Source organism: Salvia hispanica, chromosome 3, assembly GCF_023119035.1.
Source record: "Salvia hispanica cultivar TCC Black 2014 chromosome 3, UniMelb_Shisp_WGS_1.0, whole genome shotgun sequence".
NCBI lineage: Eukaryota > Viridiplantae > Streptophyta > Magnoliopsida > Lamiales > Lamiaceae > Salvia > Salvia hispanica.
Window position 1 is genome coordinate 13970 of NC_062967.1, and position 24152 is coordinate 38121.

The 24152-nt window shown below is 38.7% G+C and overlaps 1 protein-coding gene across 4 annotated transcripts; it reads right to left on the reverse strand.

The window, feature by feature from the left end:
* Window positions 1-116: 116 nt before the first annotated feature.
* Window positions 117-22416, reverse strand: LOC125213454 (sacsin). Of its 4 annotated transcripts, none has more exons than XM_048114013.1 (13): window positions 21937-22396; window positions 20548-21274; window positions 13868-19851; window positions 11230-12704; window positions 10744-11007; window positions 9602-9813; window positions 8577-8848; window positions 4765-7810; window positions 4565-4697; window positions 2296-2810; window positions 1305-2204; window positions 802-978; window positions 117-553 (listed from the first exon to the last, which is right to left on the reverse strand). In XM_048114013.1, the coding sequence occupies exons 1-13, from the start codon at window positions 22269-22271 to the stop codon at window positions 356-358; spliced, it is 14238 nt and encodes a 4745-aa protein (XP_047969970.1). In that variant the 5' UTR covers window positions 22272-22396; the 3' UTR covers window positions 117-355. The 4 variants fall into 4 exon arrangements, 2 of the variants coding, with proteins under 2 accessions (XP_047969970.1, XP_047969969.1); XM_048114012.1 differs by having other exon boundaries at window positions 802-984; window positions 21937-22392; XR_007174942.1 differs by lacking the exons at window positions 1305-2204; window positions 2296-2810 and having other exon boundaries at window positions 322-553; window positions 21937-22416.
* Window positions 22417-24152: the final 1736 nt, after the last annotated feature.

The following is a 24152-nucleotide window of genomic DNA, read 5'->3' on the forward strand; positions in this document are numbered from 1 at the left end:
TTTGCTTTTATAATTCAAAACATACTTAATAACGCAAGAATAGTTTAGCCTTTTTTTTTTTTGCTCAACATTTTCTGCCCCAAAATGTAGACAACGATGGCAATGTTTAAACGCTGTAAAACATTAGCTGCACATGCTCTTTATCACCATAAATATAGTTAATGCAATATACAATTTTAACACTATGAATTCTATATGGAGTACAAAATTTTGCAAAAGTCGGCACTGCAAACGCAGCCGCAAGACAAAATCCCCCTAATATTACTTCAAGCAGACGATATGACCACTTAATAGAAGCACATGGAGTATATCATATATTCATACAAGAAGACAGTACCCAATTTAGCTCATTGAATCAAGGTCGAAAGATTCTCATGGTTTTTGATACTTGGAGGCGACAGAATGGACACCTTGAAACTGCAGAGGAGCATGTCCTACACAGTACATGCCCACAAGGAATCAACGAAACATCGACTTCACTGTTTAAACACACCCGGCATGACCATGCTGCCTTTGCTGTATCAGCTTCTTTGGTAGCCATGTCAGACTTTTCCTGCATAGGTAACGCCAAATAATTAAAAAATCAAACTAATGTTACGAAAGTCGAGTGGCATGAAACCTAATAAGTTGTATAACAACACAGATCTATCAATTAGCAGAAGCTACGTGAGAAAGGGAAACCAAATCAATATAGTAAAATACTTCCACTAATCCAACAAATATGACTAAAGAATATAGAAGGGAATGTTGAGTTTTCCCATAATAATGATTGCCATTTTGCAGAGATGGAAAGATAAAAACCTGTTCAAGCAGTAATGCAGCCTGGGATTCTTTAAGTTGTTCTTGCAGTGTTAACGATGTCCGTAATAGTGTCTGCTTTTCAACATCTAGACTGATGCCAGCTGATGAAAGCATCTCATGCACAGCTTGGACGAATTCGGCTGCTGATACTCGACCACGCTGGAGGTCTTGTACAGGCTGTGGCTGCCAGTGATGAACATGACAAGTAAAGAATAAATAAGCAGTCCAAAATCTGAAGTTAAATTATAGAAGCTGGTCCAGACATGAACTACACAATGATTTCATGGTAATGTAAGAAAAAAAATATATGCATTTCAACAAGATGCATCACTTGAGTGTCATGACTGCTTCTCATAGCAGTTTCACCAAGTCAGGGGAAACATCATCAATTATTACATAAGCAACTGCATCCTCCTGAGCAGATTACTCCTAGGAACATAAACTTTTACTGTATTATATATGTTTCCTCTTAACTTAGGTTCTTTATATTCGAGCAACCATACCTGAGAGGAGCTTGTCTTAACCCCCGAACTTTCTGCCTTTTTGTGTTCATAAACCATTTTATCTCCCTCCTGTAAGATAGCTGATGAATCTTCACCACTATAAGAAATATTCTTAAACGAGAATATGTTCGAAGAGATAACGGGCTCGGTAATCCCTGGTGAAATTTCCAGCATAAATCTGTAAAGTGCTTGTCCTGCTGATGGCTTGACATTTTCTGGTACCCTGCCATACTTAAGTCTTTCTCCATTTGAGGACCTCCAAGCCACTATCTCTCCCTTATAGAAAGGTCTTAGAGGATGGAATTGCACCCGAGTAGCATCTTGAGGAAGTATCTCTTTACCAAGAAAAGTCTCAATTCCACCTCCAAACTCTGCACTTCTTGTGTGAAAACAAAGTTTCAGGACATCATGTACTGCAGTCTCGGAGTACTCAGGGCAAAGAAATAAAGATCCGAGTGGTAATGAAACTGGTGAGTCTAGAATGCGACTTATCACTGCAGAAACTAGATCTGTAACGGCTATATAATTTGGTGGTTCAGCAATTAAGACTCGTGTTTTGAACTGATCTATGAAATAGAGGGCCCTATGTTGCAATGTTGCATCCCACTCTGGAAGAACAGAACTCTTAGAAACAAGGGTGATGTTCACAGATTTTGGAAGCAATAAGAAACGGGTGTATAAGCATTTGACGAACTTCAATCTTTCTTCAATAGATACCAAAGTTTTTTGGATAGTCTCAAGGTTTGGCCTACCGTATCCGGGATGGCTACTAACTAAGGTAGTTAGTATTCTCCACACTGTCACCTGGAATGATTCACTCAGTAACTTACGCCGGATGGCAACAAGCGAAATAGAACCGATACACTCCAGTTCACACAAGTCTTCACCATTGTCCAGTTCCTACAGAGGATGGACATCAGACATTGTAAAGTCGGAGATATACATTTTGAATTAACAGGTTTTAAAAAAAAATCTTCAAGAAATTTTGTACCTCTTTTACGACATCTGACAGCCTTTTGATACCTAGGGCCTCAGACACCCTCTCTGGAAGATCTTGGTGAACAAATCTTATTCTGGAAGTGTCAATATGTTTAACATAATGGGAACCACGAGAGTCAATATATACACATGATTTTGCATGGACCAGCCTGCACCCATCATCAGGAACAATTGCTTCAGAATCCCAGTTGGAGATTCCTGGGCTGTTCTTCTCATCACAAATGAAATGTAAAGTTTCCAGCGCAGCACGGAATTCATTTGGATTCAGACGCTGATAACCATAAACTCTTTGAAGATCTGAAAGAAGATTCCTTGCAGAAGCAACAGAAAGTGAGTCTTGAAGGCCCAAATCCCGGAGAATCTTCACATAAGGGAGATATGCCGAAGGGAGCTCAAATGCAAATGGAGAAAGATTTATAGTCAAACGGGCAAAAAGAGAGCTTGCTTTCACGAGGCGGGTACCATTTGCCGCAGGCAAGAAAGCTACTTGCTGCAGCTTTGTGATATCTAACAATGCAATGACAATCAAAATTGATTAAACTGATAGTAATAAGGGATCAAGGAAGTACAAAAGGTTCACAAAATCAGATCATCTCCATATATAAAACAAGGCATTTGCTAGGAAAATCAAATATTTTTGACATAATAGAATAGAACCAGTTCCATAACTGTATATGTAAAAATACTATTCCCTGCATCAACAAAAAGTTTGCCACATGGCGGATGGCATGGGTTTTAATAAGATGGTTGGTAGTGTGTGAGTGGAGCAAGGGTGATACGGACCAAATATCCGATCTACAAATAACAACCGAGGTAGGACCGGATGACGTGCCCCAGACCGAAGAGGAGCAAAGCAACACAGAGGAAGAGGCTCAGCTCGAAGAGGAGCAAAGTGAGACGGAGGAAGAGGCCCAAACAATCGCCAAAGATCGGCCCAGACGCAAGGCTTCTCGACAAGTTGTTGGAAGGATTAGGTTTCCAAATAGAGATGTATTTTAATCAAACCTTGCCTTGTTTACAAGACTTGATATCAAGTCTAGAATAGATTTATTATTTAATTTTATCTTCTAGAATCCATTAATCATCGAGAAATAAAGAATAAAACCTTTTTTTCTAATCCTTCAGCTTTCAAAAACCCTAGCGCTCAAACTAGGTTTCTGTTTTCCTCATATTCCTACAAATCGTATGCTCTTATTTCTGATAGGTAATCAAAGGCCTATCAAGGGGTCCCACTTTAAATGTGTGGTGGATATGGTGAGTTGGCAATTTTTTTTGTGGACAGACTGAAAATGAAATTGATTGTGTTAAGTTTTTCATGGACAGAGGGAGTAATAAACAAACAAGAAAAAAGAAAATAGTTTTTCATGGACTGAGCATCAAGGCTCCTACTAACTACAGACTGTTATCTGTTGGCATCGGTTAGCTGGCCATCATGCTCCTATAACTTAAGTAATTCAGCTACATCATATTTCAAGATATCTTGAAGACTTGAACAAAATATTAGATCAAGTATAAGCACTCATGAAACAAAGAAATGATAAGGGTCTTGAAATACTTATTCCAAGAAATAGACCTAACTTGATCAGTCTTAGGCAACACTATTTCATTTTTCCAACTCTTAAATGTAGCAAACTCTGCAACACATTATCGGCCTTGCATTGAAGTGCTATATCAGCCCCTGGGCCTAGGAAGGTTTCAGACATTTACAATACAGCCATAGAACTGTCAGAAGAGACACAATAGGTTTCATACACTTATCCAGGAAAACGCATTCATAACATATTCTAGCGATTAACTTTCCCCATAACATAGTTCCCCTTTTGGTTACATATCTAGAAGAATCAAGGTCAGCACACAAATTATCCAATAATCAAGCTTATTTTTAAGCATAAAACAGGTTAAGAATACAAGTGTTGCAATTTTTTCATATAACCCAAGTGTTAACATCTCACTCAATGGTTAGATAAGGTCTTTCCCAACTGCAAGAAACATACAAAATCATTGACACATTTGTATTATGCTTATGAACATTTTGAAATATAAGAAGGCACCGGAATGAAACTCTATGAAGTTATTCTTTGTGAAAGGTTCAAAGTAAAGTTGCAGAAGGTCCTTCAAAGCTAAATTGATTCGGTAGTAAAATCTGAGATTACTCTGCATACACATCTTAAACACTAGTTCTAGAATGGACATTGCACACAAATACACATCTTAAACACTAGTCCTAGAATGGACATCTTCCTAGATGGCTTTGAAATTACCTGAAGAAGAGAGGGAGCTCCAAAATTTGTCCAGATACCTCAAAATCTCAAGTGCAGCTTCATCAACTGTTTTAATACCTGATATAGCAGGCCAATGAGCAAGGGTATCCTCACCACCATTTCTTCCAATAACCTGCAAATTTGGGTCAGAAATGTTAATCAAAGTTATAAGTTCAAATCACTATCATGAATATTCATACCTGAAGGTGACTAAGTACACATGAGAAGGCTGGAGGACTAGACAGCTGAAGTGGTCCCCAAGCATACTCAGGGGGTACAACACTCTGTATTGAAAGGATTGGAGCACAACTCCAAGCAAGAGGCCAATCCTTCATCAGTATAGCTTCAGAGTAGGAAGAAAGCACTCTATTCCCACTTCTTTTGCCACCTATATTTGGGAATCCTTTTTCAGCTGGAATACAAGCAATCTTTCCAAGGAGATTGCAGAAGTTGTTTCCATAGAGAACAGCAAAATTAGAGAAAATTGTTTTGACCAAAGTTTCAGCCAACACCCAAATCTCAAAAGATACTTCGTTCTTGGGATTCCAAACACTTAGTTCACTGGGAACCTCTGCATCTTTCATACATTCAACTCCAAGATACTCCACTCTCTTTGCACACTCTAGAATAACATCTGCCTCAGTAGAAGTTCGGAGACCCGCTTTCCGCAAAATCTGAAGCCATCCATCAGAAATGAACCGCTCTCCTGGAAATTTCTCCCTCACACCAGAAAATACGGATGTCAATAAAGCATCACCAGGGTCAAATAGATCTGGGGGTTTACAGAGGTTTTCAGACTGTTCATCAGCTGTTTTGACAAAATTAGAGACTTTCAGCACCTCAATTACAGATGAATCTGATTGAAGATCTTTCCAGTTTGTATACAAATATATCATGATATCCTCCTTCTCAAGCCGAGGTTTATGTTCAAATCCAGGCAATCCAAATTTTATAAGAATCTGTTTATCATCAAATTCTGGAAGTCCAAGTGCTCGAAGTAAAGAACTTTCAGTAGAATCGGCAGACTTAGAAAGACAACTATCTTCAGATGGTTTGAGAAATGTTTTTGAAGAGACCATGCAAAGATCCTCATTTTCCAATTGGGTATATGTCCCACGAACTGTTCTGTAAATGGGAAGATTACGTAGCACTTCAAGTTCTTCCCTTCCATAATCAGAACCACTAGAAGAGAAATCAGAAGAAAATAAACTGAAGAGCTGATCTCGTTCAGATTCTGAAAAGGATGTAAGTTGAGGAAAATACCCAGCTCGTTTAGCTGCTACAAGTTTGGATGATATAGTCCGCCCTAATGACCGCCCCTCTAGTGGCAAACACTTCAATGAAGTAGCACAATCCAGGTAATTAACATCAAAAATGGGAATATTATATTGATTAAGCAGCGAAAACAACCAAGGGTACTTCTCATCTATAATTTTATATGACAACAGATATTCTTCTATTTCATGAGAACAAGAAGAATAGTCAGATTGACCAGCTTCAGGTAGCTCTACTTCAGGAGTAGTATTAGAAATTGCCAAATCCCTAATAGGGGGAGGAACGAAGACAAGATGGCGTTCTCTCACACGACACAAGATTGGGCGGCCAAGAAAAGCAGGAATAATGGGCCAATCAGAAAAAAGAGAGAGGTCTTCGGATGAGCTACCGAAGATTTTCCAGAAAAGTCTTATCCACTCTGGAGAAGGACCTGCTTCACAAGCAGAACTTGCTGATCTTTCCCATGAAAACCAGGGTGCATTTTTTGAGTCAATTACATGATTTGCCCAGTTTTCATGAAAAACAGATGTCATCTGGCTTGAAAGCAAGCGAAGAGAGAATGCTTGAAGTTTTAAGAATGATTGTATAGAGCAGTTAGAAAAAATATTCTGTAGCACTGGTCTCTCCACCACTTCTGCATGAATAAACTTCCCAGCTAAAGAAGTAACCAGAGACTGTTCCTCCTTATTTCCAATATAAACCTCAGTAAACCCCAATTTGATAAGACTGTTTTTTGCAGTTGGGCAAGGTAAACCTTTGATTTCAGAAGATATCTGGAATAGCCGCTGTTCCTCACTTGTACTCGAGCCATGAGGCCCATATATAGTATGTCCAGTCAAAGGGTGCCTGTACGATGAAGAATCTCCTCCCCTGCCTATATCTTCAACAACACCACGTCCAAGATCAAGTAGAGCCCTCCCTAAGCTTGTCATCATTTCAATTGGGTCTCCTCCAGAACCAACAGAAGTGGCAGGGGAAACCCCATGATGCCTACGTCGACTGGTTCCTGGTAAAGCAGATGGATGACCGTCTTCTTTCTGGCTTACAGAACCAAAATCAGGAATCTTCGAGTCCCTTGGAGTGGGGAGTTCATTGGATGCCTCCACAAGTTGGATATCAGATAAACAGTACTCAAGTACATCTATATAGGTGTCAATCGACCAACTGCCAATAGATGGGGATGAAGCCCGGAGAAGGTTCCGGACCATCTTTGGTTTGATTTCTCTTACGGAAAAACCTACCGCCTGGATTTCAGTCACCAGCTCCCACGGGACTGAAAATACAGGATAATGTTCCTTGACAAAAGCACAAACAGTGGCAGGTAGCAAATTCTCACCCACTCCATTTCCAGGTTGTGAGAGAAACATACCATCTGCTGCCTTCACCAAACTTCCAGAATATAACTGCCAAACAGGAAGTTCAACAAGTCGAGAATACAATGGCCTAATTACTTGTTCAATTAGATGTTTCCAGTCTGTCTCAAGAGGGTTAGGAGTTCCATCTTGACCATCTAGATGTTGCTTGAGCAGGTTGTTCTGGCATGACCTAGGCCAGAACGAATACATTTCATCCCTGTAAGATCTTAAACTCAAACTCACAGTGTGGCCTAAATTTGTTTCAAGAATAGAACCCAGAGAGTCTCTCCGTAACTTTTGCATCTCAACTATCAACTTGATATAAGAGTCACGAACACAAGACATCAGCTCTATGTTCCAAGCTTCAATCAACTGACTTCCAGCATCGGATTGCACCCTAAATTCTCCTTTACGCTCATGGGATATGAGAAGATACCGACCCCGATTATGGCGCACAAGAAAAGATCCCACCACTGTTACTGGCATATTTATAATGCTTGATAGAGGAAGAGGGGACATGATGGCATTTGATGGGTGTTCGTCAATAGGCTGACCATTTCGTGATATGTGAGCTGCAACCCCAGCTACAGGTGTGAGGTTGTATGCAAGATACCTCCTGCATATACAAAACATTATCTGTTTAATAGCAAATATAATCGAGGACATGTGATCTCAGTGGAAAATCTATAACTTAAAACACGAACCAGCTTCGAGTACTTTTAAGTACATCCAAAATGAGGCTTATGAAATGCATATTCATGGTTCAGATTTTTAGAAATGTATTAACAGTATCTGAATTTCTAAGTTTGTACCACCATGTATTTGTACTGAGTGCAACAATCTGTTATGAGCGAACCCTGATTAAAACTTCAAATCAAAAGACAATAGTGTTTACATCCATTTACTAATTAAAACAGCAATTATTATCATAACCCTAAAAAATATTAAGATATTTACTTCAGAAATCACTTGCTAATACATGAGAGTGCAGAATCATTCATTTATTAGTATTGCAACAGAAATATCCATGATGCCAAGAATAATTGTTTATGGAGAAGGAAACAGCACAGCATATTAATAAAAGATGTTCGAGAATCAGAGATCAACATGGTCGGGAAAGAAAAGCTAAGGCAACCAAGCAACTCTGCACCAGAGAAAAGGTCAAGAGTAGTATGATTGTAAAAGGTAATAGGTGAAACATATCATTCGAGTTGAGACATACTAAATTGCCACTACCTTCCTCTGCTACTTCTTACACCCATCAAGAAACCACATTTGAATCTATGATGCGGTTAGAGTAGTAAAGCAGATGTAACACAGATGCTTCAGCATGCATGTTTTGCAGAATAAGGATTATTTTAGTTTTTCATCAGTTGACATACCTATCTAGTGCCATATTTCTTGTTTGACCAGAACCCATGCTGAGCACAACGAGCCATCGATCAACAAATCTCATCCCCCCTTTATTCAAGTTTAAGTCCAGAACTTGCAATTTAATTGCAGCAGTAGAGCTTCCAAATATACTTGAGAGTTGGAATTTCTTCCACTTCTTTTCTGAAAATGGATTTCTAGCAACAGCAGACAAAGGATCAATATCAATAGAATAATCAAGGCATGGTTCTGGGCTTCCATCTTCCCATGTTGACAAGGATACCTGCACATTATTACCTTATTTTCAGAAGACTGAAGACATTTGACACTAAATAAATTAACTGTCCGTTACCAATTTTTTATTCAAATTCAACTTAACAATGAATTTTATTCTGCAACAAAGTTCCTTCAGTAATGGCAGTAAGAAAATTTGTAGTTAACAGACTTTTGTGGGACAGGTGTTTCTCTCCTTGGATGCTGTTATAACTTAATCTACTTTGCCGGTATCTTTTTCACAGTAACTTGCATTCAGGAAGGGGTTAATACATCAGTGGACTGATTCGGGCTGTTCCTCTCAAGTTTAAATACCCAGTAACCCTATTGGAAAAGAAATCAGAGCTGAAAATATTCCAGTTTATAATACTTCAGTCACTATTCCTTCTCATGAACCTTTCAGATGTATTTCTGACAAGCAAATATGTAAAATGTTTCAATGAATGTGCCCCATATGATAACAGTTTGATATTTCAATCCCTGAAAGTTCCTATTTCCTTTTCAGCTTCATTATGTAATTCGGTCGTCTAAGGATTTAGTAGCCATTTGTCCTTGGATGAATATTAGATGGTTTAATTTGCTATATCCATCTGGTTAAGTTAGTCTTTCATATCTTAGGACTACCCCCCCCACCCTTATCTCAGAGTCTTTCTATCTTCATTTGATGGATATTGTGAGATTTATTTTCTATGGCTACTCTGTCATTCTTATCTTTCTTCACCATATTTATCTCCAAAAACAGGTCAGGTAAAACTGGAATTACCTGCAAAATTGACTTCAGATATAGAATTGGTTTAGAAGCATGCTCCATGAACTTATCAAATATCCTTGTTAGACGAGAGTCAACTCCATCTTCCATGCATTTAGATGAAAGAGGCAGGCGTATAACAGTGGAATCAGCTGCTGACCATGGCATATTTTCATAAATCATCATTGGACTAAACTGGTCACGAAATCTCTCAGTCAATTTGGTACCTATATAAGAAAAGGAATATCACCCTACTCTCTCTTTACAGCACCGAAAGCAGATATGCGACAAAAAAAACACTGAAAACTTGTCTTTATCATAAAAGAATTACAAAATCAGAATGCAATAAAAATTTATTAACTCTTCAATTTTAAATAAGCTCAAAATTATGATAACAGATTCATTACACCCCACAACTGAGCCACACTGCCCTGAATCTCGACACCTTCTCTATATGTTGTACCCGAGTCATCATGAATGAGAAGGAGCTAGTGCTCAAGAAACAATTTTTAAGATGCCCTAAATGACTCTGCCACTTAAACAACAAAAGGAGCTAGGGGTCCAGAAATAAAATCCTAGTCCATAGCAACTAGGGCTTTGGAAACATAATCCCACGCCACCCTTTTAGTCCAAATTTCCAACCCTAAATAACTGAATCAATAAACGAAATTAAAGATAACTATGAAAATAAAATAAAATAAATAGAAGTATCAGGAATGGTCACAGATGAAATGAATGTGAATGAGGATCATGAGGTAGATGAGCTTTGGCTGGTACAAAAGGTTTGTTGGGACAAGGGGGTAGCAATAGCTGGTGGGTGGTGTCAAAACGTGTGTGCAATATAAGAAAAAAAGGGAATCAATCTGACATAGAAGAGAAAATACAATAAAGGAATATACTAACTTGAATTCAGTCATTTCCCAATAGATATTTCTATTAGTCTAACCCTGAACCCCCTGCCCCAACTTAGAAATGGTTTGACCCAAATTATCAATCCATCAGAAAATGGAAATTAATAGAAGAACAAATATAGCGCTAGGCAGCAGCGCATTGCTCTTAACTTATCTAAAATCACAGTATCTAATGGACTTTACATGGGCCATCTAAGCAACTAAACAAAGCAAAAACATGCATGAGGTCACAACTAACGTATATACCTCTCAGGGGAAAAACTTTCGCAGAAGGTGAGTGTGTTGTGGATGTAGCAATTACTACACCCTGAGGATCAAAAATATACAAGAAGCCATCAGATATCACTGATGGCAGATCACTGATGGAGAAACAGCTAAGCAATCCCAACCCATAGTTTACAGTATCACCCCTCAGACTCCATGGTGGAAGAAACTGGAGACTAGCAACTTCATCTCCACTTAAGCTGGCTCCCTCTAAGATTGCCACCAATGCAGGCCCTTGAAATTCAGCTGCATAGGTTCAAACTTAGTCATGTGCATAGAAAAAATAGTCAGAGAAATATATAGCCTGAAAAATCTAATAGCTCAAACCCAAACAAGATAGAAAGGAACCATTAAAGCTGCGTAGAATTTTAGAATCCAGTTTGCTGATACATAATTGCTTGCCACACATCAATTATAGTACTATTTATTGGCATAGATGGATCAAAGTAAAAATTCATAACAGATTACCAAGGTTGTGCTGCAACAGAGACTGGCGTGGATGTTCCCTCTTGTCAAAAATGAGGTGAAGCTTTTTGGCTTTGCAACAATCAGCCAACTCAAGCAAATCAAAAAGAAGAAATTCGTAGTCGCCATGTGATTCCAGTAACTCAAGTATCTTGCTATAAGCCATGCATGGAAAATCTTTAGTCAATTCTTTACTGACTAAAGAAAGAGAGCGAAGTGATTGAATGCCCAATCTGTTGGCAAGTTCAAAGCTGATGGAGGAATGAACAAAGCGTTTACCAGCAAGAGAATTGCTTTCCATCCATGGTGCATCATTATACACAAGATCTGCTGAACCCATAAGCACTCCAGTAGAATCTGGAACCAGTATCAAACCGGGATTTTGTAGTCCAGACCCTTCCACGAAGCTATCTGCAATTGTCTCAAGGACACATTGGACAAAATTCAACTGATCAATTGAGAGGGTGCCACCTTTAACATCATTATGTAGCCGTTTCAGAACTCTAATATAATCTGTAACATCAAAATTATGTCTAACTCCTAATGCTAAGAGCAAATCCTGGAATATTGATAGCTCAGATGGTACCACATAAATGTAAGGACTAAACTTCACAGGTGAATCAAATGCAAGCACATCCGGCGCCACAAAATCATCTCCAATCCAAACCCATTTAACACCAGTCAAGGAAGACTGAAGAAGTGCCAGCTCACCAGACTTCATATAATTTTGCAGCTGTGAATAAATCAATGGTATTTTCTGTCTCAGTTCTGCATCATGATGCAACCTGAGCTCATCATAGGTGTTAGCTAACCCCACTAACTGGGCAGACAAGATATCCACAGGCAGTGGATCCAACCAACCAAGCTTGTGCTGTAGGTATTTAGAACATTCACCATCCAATATATGCAACTTCGCGGACACCACCCACATATGTGATTTGGGCCTGGTAGTAGCTGGTGCTGCTATAGTCTGAACTGAGGCTAACCAGGGAAGAGCCTTGACTGGCGGATCAGAATATACTGGACACCAGCTGATACACCGCAGACCTAACCAAAAATCTTCACCACGCATATCACCAACCAAGTTGTTGGCTATTGAATGAACATTTAAAGACTTAAATAAGGACTCCACTGAACCAGAAATAGACAAGTCCTCTTCATCTCCAGGAGGTGCACTCTCTTGGTATTCTGTAGTATCAGCGGTATGCTCACTCTTTTCTGCATATGACAGTTTCAGTGACAGTGAATTTAAACAAGAAAGCAGCCTCCTCGCAAATAATAATGCCTGAGAGTCCAGAGATTCGTACAACATGGAGACCGACCTGGCACAATCAAGCAATCCAGCTGTATCCAAGGTTTTCTTAAGCCCAAGAGTGACCAAAATTTCCAAGATTTCAGGGTCAGAGAAATTCTCTGAGGGGAAGAAAGCTCCGCTATGGAGAAACAAGTTAAGTTCAGTAACACGGGGATCATAAAGCCTGTGATAAGAATGTGTTAGAATCATTATGTACAGTGTTGGATCAAAATGTTTAGATCACAATACTATGATCTGCAAACAACAATAATGCATCCCATTCTTCCCTACATCATGACCTAGTTCATTGTTTGACCAAATGCAGAGGGTGTCCTTAAGTTCTGGAACACCATCCATAAAATCAAATCAAAACAAAACCTATATAAAGAGTCAGAAGTAGGAAGTTCCATCTATTGCCATTAAAGCAGTCATTTTCAGAAACAAGAAAATCTAGACTTTAAGTATTGCTACTAATATACCTTCTTTCACAACATTCTAGTGACACATTAACCGTGAAATCTTTAGACACTTACTCCTCTAAATGTCAAACAGCAGCATTGGAAAAACTTATATATACTCATTACTCCATATATATTGGGGTGTGATGATATGCTAAAACATCTTTAATATGCTAACTATAACTAAATAGTAGCCATTAGATCATCAAATCAAGGCCGAAGATGATCAAGCCCTGAGTATCAATACTATGAACAAAAAGCATCAATAAGGGTATTAATTATTAATGTCAACTACCAACAAATTAGTTATAGCTAACTATTTTCTGTCTCTTAAAAAATGTCTCAAAACTTTGAATTCATATAACTATATCGATTTAAATTATTTTTTGACACTAATATCTAATTAAAGGTAATTTTATAATGATTCTAGCGATATCCTAATTGCATATTTTCGTGAATTTTAATATACTAGATAAGCAGTTTAATATCAACATAGCTATCATTATATGTCAATATAATCCATGTACCATGTCAATATTAAATTGTGTTGACATACACATGTCATATCATGTCATTGTATTGATATTTTTTTTAATAATTTGAGAGAAAGTTTACATTTTTGGATGAGCTTATTTATTGTGGACACCTCAAAATGGAGGGATGAGACTTTTTTCGTAGACAGGGGGGAGTATAATGTATAAGCCTGATGAAGTTGTCCTACAGATGTAATACTCTGACATTTATAATAGATGAGATTGATTTGTTAAACACATAACATAGATATCTGCAACCACCATTCAACTGAGCCTGGCAAAAATGCAGTCTTTCGAGTCACTACTACCCAAGCATTTAAATAAACCTACAATTAGCAGCACATCAAGAAACATACCTGAACGGCTCTCTCCAAGCTCCTTCAGATGACTGAACAAAAGGAATAGCAGAGAATGCTTCTTTGCAAGTGTTATCCTCCTCAATCAAGGATCTCATATCATGTAAAATATCTAAGAGAAGATCCTTTTGGGCGATGAGTTCAGATATCTGAGGGATTACATAGTTTTCATAGAAATGCAATCTTGATGGTTCTTCAATACCTAAGTATTTCTTCAGGATTGTTCTTTCTTTCTCTGAATCCAATTTCACAAAGTCCTCATCCAAAAAGCACTCCCGTGCAAATTCTGGCTTCAGCCATTTAAGAGATTTTAAAGGTACAAGTTTCCTACTCTTAAACGACTCAAACATAGGTATCTCCTTGATAATATTGACATGAGAGTCGTCCATTAAATCATCAGAAAACCATCTTGACTGAAGAATAAAACTTCTCATCTCATGCAGTCCCCCATCTGTAGCATGACTAAAGAGATGCCCAACACCATTTAGTCCACCGGCGACTGCCATCAGTGCATTTAGAACACCCATTGCTGTCGAATCCTGTACATAAACTTTCAATTGCGGATGTTCAATTGTGAGATCGCGCCTCAGGATTAGGCATCCCGCTCTCTGCAACAACCCTGACATGTTTTCACTCCACCCACCATCTCTGATTACTTTAGAATTTTCAACAAGCTGCATGAGACGACTATCTTCAACTGGCAAAATTGGCCAGTTAGAAAACAATGAAAGATCTTCACAAGATGATCTCAAATAGCTCCACAGTAACGTTATCCATTCCAAACTGGGATGAGCTTCATGGCCAGGAACCCAAGTCACTTCCTTAGCATTATTCCATTCTACAGGAACTAGCCTAGGAAGAATATTTTCAAGGAGTTGACAGGTCAGAAAAGAGAGATTAAATTCTTCGGTTTCAGCAAGACAACATAACTTATCATAGAGATAATCGGAAACTGTGCAGTCTACCAGTTGATGAGGAATAGAGTCCTTCAGAAGACTGTATCCATCTCCCCTGTTTAGATAAATTTGTTCTGCCAGCCCTCTTCTGTCCAGTTTTGTAAATGCGCCACTTGAAAGTGGTATTAATGGTAACCCACACAAACTCTTTGAGGCAACTGGACTTCTAAGATCGAGAAGGCAGTACTCAAGGGTTAAGATCATTGAACTTTTATCTTTGAATTCACGTGTCTTACGAATTAGAAGTGTTCTCAGTAATTGAGGATTCAGGAAATGAAGTGATGGGCAAATTTCCATAAATTTGTTAACTATCTCCTTTGGAACATCAGCCACAGGCAAACCTGCATCAGATAATGCTTCTGCAAGTTCCTGTGATTTTTCAAAATTGTGATCAGGAAAAATTGCTTGCTTGGCCGAAATCCACTGCCCTCCTCGGGCCTTTGTATATAACACGCGAAGACCATTCTCAGAGACAAACTGGTAGAGCTTCTGTACTAGTGAGGTCCAAGGTTCAAACCCTCCAGTTTTTGGCCAAAAAGAGAAGAATAAATCACTTGGGCCAAACTCCAGCGCAACTGTCTCAAGAAGATGACCATAAGCAGGAGCTGCAACTTCTTCAATGAGGTACATGTTCCAGTCTGCACGGATCTTCCCATCCCCTACCATGTCATCACCAAACCATATATCCCTCCGGTTTGAAGACAACTCAAAATAGGCATTTATGTGAACTGGAAGACCAGTGCTGATTGGAAGTGGTAAAAAGCAAAAAGCACGGCCATCAAAATTAGAAGTGGCTTGCATAGATGTTTGAAGGATCTGCAAAATGTCACCAGTATCAGGAAAAGATGAATCGGAAACATCCTCACTACCGCCGCTTCTATTTTCAACCTCAACAGAACTGACAGGTGTTGCTATACAGACCCAGGGAATAAACTTGCACAATTTCTTGTTGGAGGTAGAAAATTTACCCTTCCTGTGGAAATTACCTAAGGATTCACAAGTTAACCACAAGCATGACCTAGAACCTGAAAGGTTCTTCTCAGACACCAAAAGCTTCTGAAATCTCCATGGAACATCCGTTTTGATGGATTTGCTCAACTTGTTAAAAAATTGATCCATAGACAATCTATCCCGTTGGTTCTCATGCATAGAGTTAAATATCTGATGAAATGGACTTTTTTCAATTTCAGGCTCATTAACACAATCTTTGCGAACACAGTGCAGTAATTGCATTTCACTATCAGGCCCTTCTTTAACATAAACAGATATAGTCTTCACATTGCGCAGAAAGAGAAGAGTAGCAGTAACAACCTCCGTGAAGGAAGAAAAGAGTGATAGGACATCAGACGGTTTATAGACCTCTTTTTTTATTTGGCTTCTAGAGGCAGCATTAGTTGTCCTAAGAGCAAAACGGAAAAGAGTGCCTGGAAATGGATGCTGCAGATCACATCCAAAGTGTAGAAATGGTGAAAACTGATCAGGAAACTGCTCCAAAATTTTTCTGCCTGCAAATTTAATCCGGAGCCCAGGGTGGCTTGGAGATATTCCAGGCAAATTGCAGGCATGAGGATCGAACATGACAATATTTTCTCCCGAAACAAAAGTTGGAATATCAGTGAAGTGATAAACGCAATTAAAACCAAGACCAAATCTTCCAATTGCAAATGGTTTCTCTAGTTTACTTTCTTGGCCTATCCGGGAAACAGCATAAAGGTCTTGTGAGGTAAAAACAGAGTCATTGAAACAATACAGTGCTGGGCCTTGCCAATCTCCCATTTCAGGCGAAAGAAGAGATGATGTCCCATAATGAGATTTATCCAATAAAAAGGTCACATTTGAAGCTCCTGCATCTTCAGCATTTTGTACCAGCTCAAAAAGAACTGCAGGCCCATCAGCATACATTTCCAGTATATGTCTTAGTCTGGTTGTCAATGCTTCATGCTGCCCAAATGCTTCAGCAGCCCCAGATAAACTCAAATTCATCGAGTCAGCACTCTCTGCAAGCAAAATCCTTCGAAATGATCTTACCCCAAGCTTTTCAGCAATATCATGAGAAATATTACCGTGAACAAATTTATGAACAGCTTGTTTTGCACCTAAAGACATAGCGGCACTGCCGAGTAATCTGTCAGAGTTATCAGACTCAAGCAACCAGGGTGCATCATTGTAGACTAAATTTGTGGCGTTGACAAGTCTGCCTGATACATCTGGAAGGTATATAATAGTATGATCTTCACAGAAGTGAGCTTCAGCAAGGTGCTGAGCAATAAAAGTAGCAGCAGTAATTTCCTGAGAATCCAAAGGAGTTACTCCCTTCTTAGAGGCCATTCTATTTAATATATTTGCATAATCAGAAGGCTGCAAATATTCCTGAATTCCCAGATCCAGAAACAAGTCACTGAAGGCAGCCAAATCAATAGGGATGACACGGATGTAAGGGGCCAAATGAAGAGGACCATTGAGGACCACCTCATTCGAGGTGGCAAATCCATCTCCGACCCATATCCACCGGCAACCTTCTAGAATGGCCTTTACAATGTCAATTTCATCAGAACTAAGCAAGCGCATCAAGAGAGAATATATCTTTGGCATTGCCAGAGCCAGTTCTTGCCGGAGAATGGGATCAGAGACCATCTCATTATTTTTCCCAAGCTCAAGCAACTGAGCAGCAATTATACTTCCTCCTGGAGGGTTAGACCAACCAAGTTGATAGGATAATGCAGACGAGGAGCATTCTCCATCTAATATCCGCATACTTGCAGAAACAAGCCACAAGTCCGTGTATAGTCTTACAACCTTTGGAGGCGCCACCAAAGATGAAACAATTGGCCACGGTAATGACTTGTATGGAGGAGAGATGAGAACTGGGCACCATGAAATCAACCTGAGCTCATTCCAGAACTTTTCCATGTCTGATTTGAGATGACGGTATTTAAATGCATTCGAAGCTCTTACAAAAATTCTACTGACTGTTCTTTGCTCACCCTCTGACGATTCGGAAAGCCACTTTACTGCATTGACCTCAAGATATGAAAGAAGTATCTTTCCCCTTGAATGAGCTTTTTCTTGATTTATATGCATTAAGCGTTCCACATGACGAGCACTTTGTATGACTGCGTCAAAGGAAGCAGTTGTCTTAAGACCCAGCCCTTGTAACATGTCTAAGACACTTGATTCCTCGAAATCACCAGAAGGAAAACAATCAGAATCTTCTAATAAAGCATACAATTCCTCATTCCTTGGATCATACAGCATGGCAGGACTTTTTAGGGTGCCACTTACAGTTGGCACAAACTCCAGATTTCTCAAATGTTCTCTGAACAATGTATCCTCCATACACAAATGTGGTAGCTCCTGAAGAACTGAAAGCATGATGTTGTTGCGAAGATCACTTTCCAACTGCCCTATTCTATCAAAAACATTCATCATAAAAAACCGTGTCTTCTTCATTCTTTCAATACCATAATATCTCCTTAGCAACTCTTCATCAGTGCTCGAGAAATTAAAGAGAAACTCTCCAGAAAACAGGCACTCTGGACAGTCATTTGGGGGCAAGAATTTATTAGGGTTTACTAAATCAGCATACTTGAAATTTTCAGCAGATTCTCCATCGTAAACTCTATAAATAGGAAGCCACTTGCTACTCTGTATATGAGAATCATCCAATTGCTTTCCAACAAACCATGCAGGATTCAGAAGAAACTGACGGAGCTCATCTTTTTCATCTCCTTCCAGACACTGAAGAAGTTGAGTAATATTATCATTAGAAGACACATCATATATTGCATCCAGAACACCTGCAGCATCAGCATTGTGCACATATTTCATCAGACCAGGGTGTCCAATGCAATAATTGCTGTTCAGTATTTTGCATCCCACCTTGACAAGGATATTTTGTAATTTCTCCGACAATTTTTCCGCATTCAGCAATTTATTTTGCCTTGAAGGCCTATACAAATGCCCAGCAACTGATGGTATTATAGGCCAATCTCCAAAGGCAGATAATTCTTCACATTGTTCATAAAGGTAACGCCAAAAGAGCGAAAACCAAGAGAAACTAGGATGAGAAGAACTGGAACTCGGACTCCAGAGAACCTGAGTTTTATATTTCCATTCTGCAGGTACTAGTTCAGCATATATTTGAATGAACTCATCCACAGTAAGAACAACTACGTTTGCCCCTGAGACATTTGCTATCGATGTAAGTCTGTCATGCAACTTTGTGGGTATACTCCTATCAATAATTCTATTAGAAAATTGTTGAAGAAGCATATATTCCAGCTCATTACAAATAAAATACGTAGTGCCTTCCAAGGATCTGGATAATGATCCAAAATTACCATCAGCCAGTGGAAGAAAAGGCAGGCCAGATGCATGAATACCAACATCTGTGTCAATCAAGTCCTCAAGACAATACTCCAACAGCACAAGTTTCTCTAGTCTGCCAATTACATGTAAATATCTGCACTCTCTCAAATACTGACGCACAGAATCAGGAGTAACAACTTTCTTATCCCGGACCGATTTGCAACTTAAAATCATCTCAAACAGGTCACTAGGCAAAGAAACAATAGGCATCCCAAGCTGGACAAGAACATCATAAATTTCCTTAGTTCCAGAAATCTCCATGTCATGAAAAAATGCTTCCTTAGGTAAAATCCACTTTCCACCTTCAACATCTGAATATAAGACTGGTGAGTCCCAAATACTTTTGTAGATCTGCTCAACTAACAAAGTCCATGGCTCTTCAAACGACCCAATCGGCCACAAAGAATAATAGTCTTTTGTTGAACGGAGGAGTTCTCGTCCACTAAGCAGCAATTTACCAAAACTAGGTGCTACAACGTCTTCCAACAGAAGCCTGTTCCAAATAGAACGAATCTTACCAGATCTGTCCATGTCATCGCCATACCAAATTCCACGTCGATTCGAAGAAACCTCAAAATATCCATTAATTTGAACTCGGAAACCAGTTTTTACCGGCAGTGGAAGAAAACAGAATGCACGCCCAAGTTTTAGAACATCATCCTGTAAAAATTCACATAAAAAGTGTATTCCCTCAGGACAAAGAAGAGTCTCAAAAGTTGGGAAATTTTTTTTGGTGGCGTGTGAACTAGCACTATGTTCATTTCCCCTCTCTTCCAAGGCATATCCAATAACAATTTAAGAAAATCTTTTACAAGCTCGAAGCACAGAATTACATAAAAGTATACATAAGCATAAGCATAAGATGAAGAGGTCAGCACATTAGATCATTGAGGTTCTTACTTCTTTCTTTTTTTTCTTAATTTATATACTTATAAATTCTGGATTAGATATATAAAAAGCCAAAGTTAATCAAAGAGGTATAATGAAAATGAGCAAGCCACGAAACAAAAGTACAATCTATCTCTTGTAACTTTTGTACATAAAGTCATAAACTGGAAATTTAAAACTCTTTGGTCTTCAAAGTTCAGAGAGCGCCAAAGCTAAAATCTGTAACAGCCCAAGGGTTAACTTTACCGACCAAAGAATTCAAGATATTCAGCAAAGGCTGTCACTCACAAAAGTAACAATGCACATGGCTATGTTCATAATTACTAACATCTGGGTATATGCATAATTAGACATATATGAGCAGCTATAAGTGTACTTATAAGGTTGACATAATTAGTGTGCGCAAATGGAATGGTGCAGAGAAGTAGCATAGTGTCATCCAAGGCCTATTGAGTGAGAAGAAATTACATTGAGTGAATCATCTGATATACATGCTGCCACCGATGCCCAAGGCAACAGATGCATGTCATAGTCCTTTGCTGCCTTAGCGGCAAATGTACCAATTCTACTTGATGATGAGGCCATCATTTGCACTATATAGAACTTATGGGCTCTTGTTCTTGGAACATCTCCAATAACAGCTTCACTCAAGAAATCCAATGAGAAAGCACCCATCTCACTATCAAAACCGTGGTTCAGTTTAGAAATTCTTTGAAGTGATTGGCGATGCCACAACACATTTTCATTTGCAGAACTGATAGAGCAAGAGTACATTTTCCTTGGCTCCTGCATCCCTACATCCCACACATACATTTCTATAGACAGAACACATTTAAGAAAAAGTAGGACGAGGATTCCTTCCTCAAAAAGCTGAGCAAACATGGATGATATATCTTCTTCGGGATAGGCTTGCTTTGAGAGCTTACTATTTGCAGCCTGGTCTGCTTCCCTTAAAGGAAAACGAAATAAAGTTCCATGGAAAGGGGTTTTCATGTCACAACCAAAAGCACAATATGGTAAAAACTGATCTGTATACAGTGAGATAGCTGAGGAACTAACATAATCAATTCTCTTCCCAGGATTAGCAGCAGAGACATTGGGAAGATAAACACCTTGAGGGTCAAACAGAACAATGTGTTTGCCGCTTACAAAAGAAGGCAAGTCGGTCAAATGGTATACCGAGTTGAAGCCCACCCTAGAAAAAATATAAGAATTAAACAGAAGTTAACTCCCAAAGATCACCTCTACAAACACCAATAGATCCTGGTAATGCTTCAAACATTGACTCCCTCACCAAATTATGTATATCATAATGCGAATGGGAACGGTGCACACTATAGAATCACAGTCTAATATGATTAGAAAAAACATAAATGCCAATACAATACCTGCATATGTATGATGCATCATTTATATCATTTTAGAAAGTGAAACAAATTAATGAATCAATTTGCTGTTTGCTTAATCTTAAGAAAGGATATAAAGGATCCCAATGATACTAGGTGTGTTTTGAATCCTTCTGGAAAGTTCTTATGCAACTCCTTTGTGTTGCTTTTTCCATCATTTCTATTCAAACCTTAATTCCCCTACCGTACAAAATTAATAGATAAAACCACAATCAGCACACAAGCAAACTATCCATGAGCAAAGTTAACAATTGATGAGCTAGACTATCCATGAAAATTTGATTCTATTTTACTTTCTAAAACTCAATGCTTACGATTCTGAATTCATTCAGCATCACATTCCTTACTCCCAACTTCACATATATGCGATAAACGATAAACACAGACCAAATAAATCACTCCACATGCACGGCCACATTATAAAATAATGCAAAAAAGAGGCAACAATTACCCAAATCGACCGGTCTTCCAGGCCTTGTCATGCTTAGTGCTGCCACCAATCCGCGAAATACTAACGAAGTCCTCGTTAGTGAAAACGGCGTCGTTGTATACGAGCAGTGCAGGCCCTTGCCACTGCGCGAGGGTGGGGGAGAGCAGGGAGTCGACGCCGTGGGTGCGGCGGTCGAGGCAGAGGCGGACGGTGGTGGCGCCGGCGTCATCAGCGTTCTGAATGAGCTCCTTGAGGACGGTGGTGCCCTCCGGGTAGTTGAGCAGAACCTCTCTGATCCTACGCGTCAAATCGACCTTCTGCCCGAAGTCTTCCAGAAGGACCGGCTGCGGTTCCATTTCCCGCCGGCGATGTATCGTCTCTTTGTTCGGTCGATCGATCAGTCAACTGCCGATTGGGATTTCCATGGAGTCGGTGACCAAAAAAAAACGAGTTAGTTACAACCAATGGACAATTTTTCCGAGATGGACTATTTTTTTTCTAGTGGATTGACGTCACTGTTTTCAGCCGGCAAGCAGCGCCTTCGGTAGGTTTCACGCTACATCCCTTAAGGCTTAAGTATTAGTCAAGATATTATTAACATATGATTTAGAAGGAATAATTCTTGTTAATAATTTGTTATATGTAATTTTGTTTTATTATTATTTATATTTAAAAAGATAATAAAATTTAAATTAAATATATTATATATTTAATTTTGAAATAAAATCTTGCAAATCAAACAGTTTCATCCTAAGATGCAAATTGCGAATCCTAACCCCAACCTGGCTCTAACCAGAGGGAACAATACAACATACCATGGACTTGAATTTTGCTATCAAATGGGTTAAGCTTACTAATATATACTCTATCCGTATAAAGATAAAAGTTATAAATAATACTCCCTCTATTTCAACTAAGTTGATACGAATTTTGCTATCAAATGGGTTAATGCAAAGATTGATTCATCATCCTAGATAGTATCCAATCTTACCAAATAAGCTTACTAATATATACCCTATCCGTCTAAAGATAAAGTTATAAATAATATTCCATCTATTCAAACTAAGTTGATATAAAACTTTTGAGCACGGAGATTGAGAAATTGTGTTGGAAAAAAAAGGAGAATGAATAAAATAGGAGAGATAAAAGAGAATAAACTAGATAATGAATAAATTAAGATTGATTGGAAGTTTTGTTTTTTTGTCATAAAAGGAATACGAATCAACTTAGTTAGGACGTCCCAAAAAGAAATACGACTCAACTTAGTTAGGACATCCCAAAAAGAAATACGACTCAATTTAGTTGGGACGGAGGTAGTACGAGTTTTAATGATAAAGTAAGATAATGTGGTGGGAGACGTGTTAGTGGATTGTGAGGTCTATATTTAGAATGATGTGTAAGGATAGTATTAGTTAAAACTTAAAACTTTACATTTTTATACTTAGTCTAATTTTGGTGGACAATCCAAAATGATAAACTTTTCTATTATTTTTTAGACGGAGCGATTAATTTTTTCTCCTAATAAAAAATGTTTGTGTCATAACTTAAACACTCTCTCCGTCCTAAAAAAATAGACTAGTTTTACTAATTTTTGTCGTCCCCAATGTAAACACTACAACAAAAAAATTGTTAAGGATATTTTATAATATTATTAAGGACGTTAATTTGTGTTTCTAAATATACCATTTGTGTTTCTAAATATACCACCAACGGTTCAAAATGCGTCATTTTCATGTGATACGATCATGGATGTCGTGCATCGAAGTTTTCAAGTGCAGCTGGTTTCAATCAGTACTCGGCCTATCGAGATAACGTTCAAACGCTCTGAAAAGGCCACCAATGTCTTTGTCTTCAAAAGAGCTTCGTGTGAGTATCTTGCACGCTTCGATCAGAGTCTAGTGAAAGGAGTTGTGATCGTTTTACGAAAGCTTCGCATTGCAGAAAGTTGTGACCGGGTGTCAAAAAACAAGCATCCAAGGGTCAGAAGTATCACCCGCACATGTGACTTTTAGCCGACAAACGCCACCCGATCGGGTGTCAAAACATAGACATTCAGGGGTCAGCGGGTGACTCGCCGCCAATAAAGGCCACCCGACCGGGTGTCACACGTTTTTGCTAGTTTTGTAGGTCCTTTTATTGGGATTGAAGCCTTAACTATAAATATCACTTTAATTCATTTTATAGTTGGTTGATTGATAAATTGTGTATCTGTTTAAGAGAGTTCTTCTCCACTGAGG